Raw genomic sequence first — 6,105 nt, 5'->3', positions numbered from 1 at the left:
ATATTGTTGTGATAAATTTAATTTCTATTAGTAGGAAATATAATATAATACAAAAATATTTATTAGAATAGTATATTATGTAAAAATCAAAGAAAATTATTAAATATGCAAGTCCAAATTGACTATAAATATTAATATGCATGCATTCATATAAAATATACTAATGTCATAATTATGTTTACATGTTAATATTGAATTGCCGACGGCAAAACGCAAAAGCATACATATTTGCACACATTGCGATTCCCAAGTTGAAAAATTGAGGCATGAAAATATCAATGATGTTTTTGGGTGATCATAAGGAGCATGCATACATATGTATGTATGCCTATGTCTTTATATTCATATTCATGCATACATATATTTATGTCTCTTCATATTCTTGGGTATGTGAGACAGAGAACATAATGTTTTGTACACATTTTTCGGTGTCAAAAATGAAACAAAATATAAACAAACAAAACGAAATTCTTCGTTGGGAGTCTCTTCATATTCTCTGCTTCGGCATATATGCCTTGTCATCATATGCCGTAAATACATATATTTCTGTCTCTTCATATTCTCGGTTAGAAATATATGAGAGAATTGTAAAAACAATGTTAAAATTGTGAAGCGAATTCCGACCTACAATGTTAACAAATGCGGCAGAATTCCCTTTCACGAATCTATCAAATCTTGCGCAGTCCAGACCTGCACCTTCTCTATATACGTTTCTGCTTTAAGTCAGCAGCAGAGTATGTTTCTATCCCTGAACTGCTGTGCGTTCTGAGAACCGTTAGCGACATCGTGTCGCCATTCAAAACTGTACATGCATGCACAACGGTCCAACTAACCATTCTATGCCACACATATACAGTGGGCTAATTTACCATTCTACGACATATACTTTATATAACGCTTCCTTCTTTGTGTTACAAACTTCTTGGCAAACTTAATATACCTTGTTCAGGGTATAAACAACTTTTTTCCTGGATCCTGTAGCAGACCTCAGCAAAAAGAAATCTGCGAGGAAGACAATTTTTTGGTTCAAAATTTTATAAAATGCAAAAACCCAAAAAGAGAAACAAATTAATATAACAATACATAAAAACGAGAATTATCTTAGAATTAGTCAAAATTTTGTTTTTTGGTTTTGCGGGCTTTCGAAAAAGAGTTTGTTTTTTTGTGAAACAATTCACACTGGCCAAAAAAATGTAATTATTCCCTCTATCATTACCTGACCAATATTTTAACCAGGTTTTGTGAAAGTTTCAAATCCATCGGTCAAACCATTTTGGAATAAGTTTCTTTAGCGGATCTGCGTTTGAAGTTTTGGGAGCCGATGCTTATGTAGTCACAACCCTTTTTTTCTAGTAATCGATGCTGATCACGCTATACGAATCTCACACAACATTGATTGTTAACTATTCGGGTGGTATTTATTCTTCAAAATCTATGATGTCCCTCTCAAAGTAATACCCCTTTGCCCCAATACACTTATGCCAACATTTCCAATCCCAGAAACAAGTCAATTTCCGGAATAGCCTTCAATCCGATTTCAGTAGCTATTTACGTTTAATGTCTTCAATTGACTTAAAACGGTTCCCCCGGAACGGTCGTTTAAGTTTGCTAAATAGCCAGAAGTCACATGGAGCTAAAACAGGGAATACGGTGTGAATAAGTTTGGGGCATGAAAAATGCTTTTGTTCGTTTGAATATATATAATTTACAATGGTAACTCACGAAGAATCAATGCAGTATGTGAAGGTGCATTATCGTAAAACCAAAAGTTGTCGGCACATACGGTGCATAACATTTAAAGAGTATTCTTTGTTGACAGTCTCCCCGGTTTGAAGGAATTCGAACACCTCGAGTTCGAGGAATACTGTTAACATTACGTGGGTTTTCTTAAGCTTCGGCTCACCTTAGCCACGACATTCGGCCGTTTGATCGTCTGTTTCCGGGTCGTAAGCATAGATCCTATACTCATCGCCAGTAATTATACCTTTCATGACATCCTGGTAGTCGGTAAGACGTTAAGGCGACGCTGTTTTTCTAAAAAAATTTGTGATTTTGAAACCATTTTGTGCTTCCACTTTTCTTAGGTCTAAATGATATTTCGAAATGGTTTTCACTAATCCCTCTGATATTCCAACGATGCCAGTAAGATCTCTGACTTTTAATTTTCGATTCTCAAGCACCAATTCCTGTTTTTATTGACATTATTTGATCGACCTCTTTGAATAATTTGTACCAATCAAAAGCACTTGCTCGAGTTAATACATGACTTACACTGAACCCAACTGATAATAGCTACCACACATATACATCTGCCTAGCAGTAAGCTGACATCACTTACTATAAGAAAACACTATCCAAATAACTAAACTAATAGCGGGATTCTGTAACCAGTCTCTAGTCTCTATTTGAGACATTTTGAGGCAAAGTCTCAATTTGAGACTAGTTACTATTCACTAAACAGTCTCTAGCGTTAGTCTCAAAATATTGAGACCTGGTAGTTAGCAGGTCACAAAACTAAAAAGAACTCTTGTCTGCCATTTTGAATATACTGAATAGAGATCATCATAGATATTAATCGATTGTCGTTTCTTTATATTTTGTAAGCAACTCAAACACGAAAAGGTTAAAAATAAATCAATTTTACATAAATTTCGTAAATATTATGAAACAAAGTCAACATATATTTTTATTTTCATTGATAATTATGTTTTTTGACTATGTTATAGAAAATTTAATATTTGTTATTGACATATTTATTTTCATTCAAGTGTAAAAACATCTCTGAATAATGAAATGTAATAGATTTTGTGACTGTCACTTACAGAATAGCAATATCATCTCAAGTCTCAAAAATTGTCTCTAACTTAAAATCTCAAATTTAGAGACTTGAGACTGTCTCAAGTTACAGAATCGCACGGTAATTGTCATCCACATCAGTACTTTTCCACTTCAGTACTTTTCCACAATAGAATAGAAACCACAAAACTACAACTGATAAACATATTACTTTGAAGCTAAGTTTTTTGTATAAATACAAGCACCCGCTTGTATACAACATCTCTTTTTTTTCTGTTCATTAAGTGATTAAATAAAGATCGCTCTACGGAGCTAAAAACATATTTTTTAGAAAATAATAAAGTGTAAACTTTAATTCTCGCGACAAACAAGTATAACTAAACACCAGAAATTTGATTCCGCACACAAAATGGGACTTCCGACCGCCCTTGTATGAAGCTACTATTTACAATGTATATGTATATTATTTAATAAGTGAATGGATTCCACAGAAATAGTAATCATGATTAGGAAATTATGTAACGAAACATATGTACATTAGGGTGTTTAAAAAATTTTTTTTTAATTTTTATTTCAACTCTTACCCCCTCAAATGTTAGTCATTGACAAACAAAAAATCCTCCCTCAAGCCGGGCGCTGTAGCTTAACTCTAAGGGGTCGCTATTTTTTTTTAGCTCCTCATACATTTAACATATGTAGGAATTTTCGTTTTTTTCATTCAAACTAAAATTTCACCAACTAATTTTCGTTTCTCAAAAATAACCATCACATATTAAGAAAGTTCACTTTTCAAACTTTAAAAATTTCTGCGACAAAGTTTGATTATCAAAATTAGTGATTTGAAATTTGGAATTTTTTCAATAAAAATAAAATAAGTTTATAAGAATAATAATTTTTCCGCCGGAATTTTTAAAGTTTGAAAAGCCAACTTATGAATATGTTATGCCTATTTTTGAGAAAGAAAATTAGTTGGTGAAATTTTAGTTTGCATGAAAAAACGAAAATTCCTATGTTAAATGTATGGGAACCTAAAGAAAAAATAGCGACCCCTTAGAGTTAAGCTACAGCGCCCGACTTGAGGGAGGATTTTTTGTTTGTCAATCACTAACATTTGAGAGGGTAAGAGTTGAAAAAAAATTCAAAAATTTTTTTCAAGCACCCTAATGTACATACATATATATTTACGTAATTTTCAATAAAAAATTTTGATAATGTAGAGATTAAAATCAATTAAAAAGTGATTTGAGCTCATTAGATACAGATTATTATTGTGCCGATAAAACCTTCCTCTAGTTGGTCCAATAATAAACGATTCTGGTATACAGACCTGCATTTGAGTTTCTGATTAAATTCTTTGGCAATCGAACCCGAACTGAATCAACATTAGTTTTGGCCAAATGTTTCGATCGTGTAGAAGGTTGACGTTCGTTTTAATCGCTTGCGTGCAATTGCAAGTTGTGCAAAATGTAAGTAGATATTCACTTTTATTCAAAGTTTGTATATTAAATATTTGTTCTTAAATCGTTAAAGGAAAAAATCGTGAAATTACTTGAAATCACCTGTGAGTGTGTGCAACCCACGTCTTTAAATATCACACTTTGCACTTTGAAGCAAATGCCGCATGACATGGCGGAAGTGTCCGTGGCGGCAACACTCTTACAAAGACCTATAAATAATGCGACGGTAAGATACAAAAAAAATAAAAAAATATTATATTATAAACTATAATGAGTATCGTAAAAGCTCTCAGCGCTATTGATCAAACGTGGTTACGAGGATCGCGCACCCATGGTAGAATACACGATTGATGGCTGTGCCTTCTTTCGCAATAAACGTCGAAATTTTTTAGCGATTTTCGCCTATAAGGCTATGGGTCTTGACAAGTATAGCAATATGAATCACAGCTGCCCTTACGATGTGAGTTGAGAGATCTATAAGTGTGTTCACAAGCTATAAAAGCTAAACTCGATTATGGAGAATTTTGAAGTATTCCGTTCTAAAACTTTAATTTAGTAGATCATCGAAGAATGATTCTACGGAGTTGGTCCATTTTAATCCGTATTCATTTTATTATCGACTTTAGCGAATGTAATTTGCGAACACCGATTATATGTATGTATATACGAATACTTTGCTAATTTTAGTTTGTTTTTGTTTTTAGCACGATATCCTTCTTGATCGCTATGCTTTCAATGGTAAAGCAATCGGAAAAATAATTCCATTTGGCAATGGTGAATTTACTTTCGTCACCAAATGGTTCGCTTACAATGATTTAAAGGCTATTGTTAAAATACGATTTATCGTTTTCGATAGATAATTGTTGTGTTTTCTGGAATTAAATTTTAAAAATAATAAAATACAAGAGGTATATACTTAAAACATATCACATTCTTCTTCTTTATTGGCGTAGACACTGCTTACGCGGTTATTGCCGGATTTATAACAGCACACCAGTCGTTCTTTCTTTTCGCTGTTTGGCGCTAATTGAAGCTTCCAAGTGAAGCGAGCATCTTCTCCACTTAGTTTTTCCAACAGAGTGAAAGTCTACCTCTTCCTCTGCTTCCCCCGGCGGGTACTGCGTCGAATACTTTCAGAGCTGGAGTGTTTTCGTCGATCCGGACAACATGACCTAGCCAGCTTAGTCGCTGTCTCTTACTTCGATAAACAGCTGACTTCGCGTATAGCTCACTGCGGTATTCGCCTTTTCCAATGTGCAAAGAACCACAAATCTTCCGTAGAACCTTTCTCTCTTAAGGCCGACTCATCAGATGTTGTAGTGACTTGTAGAATTTGATCTTTGTTTGTCGAGAGAGGACTTTACTTTTCAATTGTCTACTCAGTCCGAAGTAGCACTTGTTGGCAAGAGTTATTCTTCGTTAGATTTCGATGCTGACGTTGTTAGTTTTAATGGAGCGGGTGTTGAGGCCAATGATATCAATATCATTGGCGTACGCCAGTAGCTGTACATATCTATATCTTATAGAAGATGATACCTTCTCTGTTTAGTTCTTTTTTCTCCAGCAGCAGGGTGAAGAAGTCGCACGATAGGTAGTAGTAGTAGGTAGTCACCTTGTCTGAAAACTCGTTTGGTATGGAATGGCTCGGAGAGGTCCTTCCCGATCGTGACCGAGCTTTTGGTGTTGCTCAACGTCGGCGGGTTCTATTCGTGCTGCCGAAAGCAGCTTTGAAATCGACGAAGAGGTGGTGTGTGTCGATTATCTTTTCATGGGTCTTTTCCAAGATTTGGAGTACGGTGAATATCTGGACAGTTTTTATTTCCCAGGCCTGAAATCAATAAGTTTGTTGACG

General features: G+C 34.5%; 1 protein-coding gene across 1 annotated transcript; it reads left to right on the top strand.

Annotated features, from left to right (window-relative positions):
• Positions 1–4,003: 4,003 nt before the first annotated feature.
• LOC120772730 lies at positions 4,004–5,144 on the top strand. Its single transcript, XM_040101491.1, has 4 exons — positions 4,004–4,262; positions 4,327–4,479; positions 4,540–4,713; positions 4,958–5,144. The coding sequence occupies exons 1-4, from the start codon at positions 4,194–4,196 to the stop codon at positions 5,111–5,113; spliced, it is 552 nt and encodes a 183-aa protein (XP_039957425.1). The 5' UTR covers positions 4,004–4,193; the 3' UTR covers positions 5,114–5,144.
• Positions 5,145–6,105: the final 961 nt, after the last annotated feature.

The sequence above is a fragment of the Bactrocera tryoni genome, chromosome 3, assembly GCF_016617805.1.
Source record: "Bactrocera tryoni isolate S06 chromosome 3, CSIRO_BtryS06_freeze2, whole genome shotgun sequence".
NCBI lineage: Eukaryota > Metazoa > Arthropoda > Insecta > Diptera > Tephritidae > Bactrocera > Bactrocera tryoni.
The sequence above is the reverse complement of the archived record's forward strand: the minus strand, read 5'-3'. Positions and strand labels throughout refer to the sequence as shown.

Coding starts and splice junctions, on each gene's coding strand:
- LOC120772730 (XM_040101491.1), top strand. CDS start 4,194: ATGTTTCGATCGTGTAGAAGGTTGACGTTCGTTTTAATCGCTTGCGTG. Junction 4,263..4,326: donor AATTGCAAGTTGTGCAAAAT/GTAAGTAGATAT, acceptor AAATCGTTAAAG/GAAAAAATCGTGAAATTACT. Junction 4,480..4,539: donor GACCTATAAATAATGCGACG/GTAAGATACAAA, acceptor GTATCGTAAAAG/CTCTCAGCGCTATTGATCAA.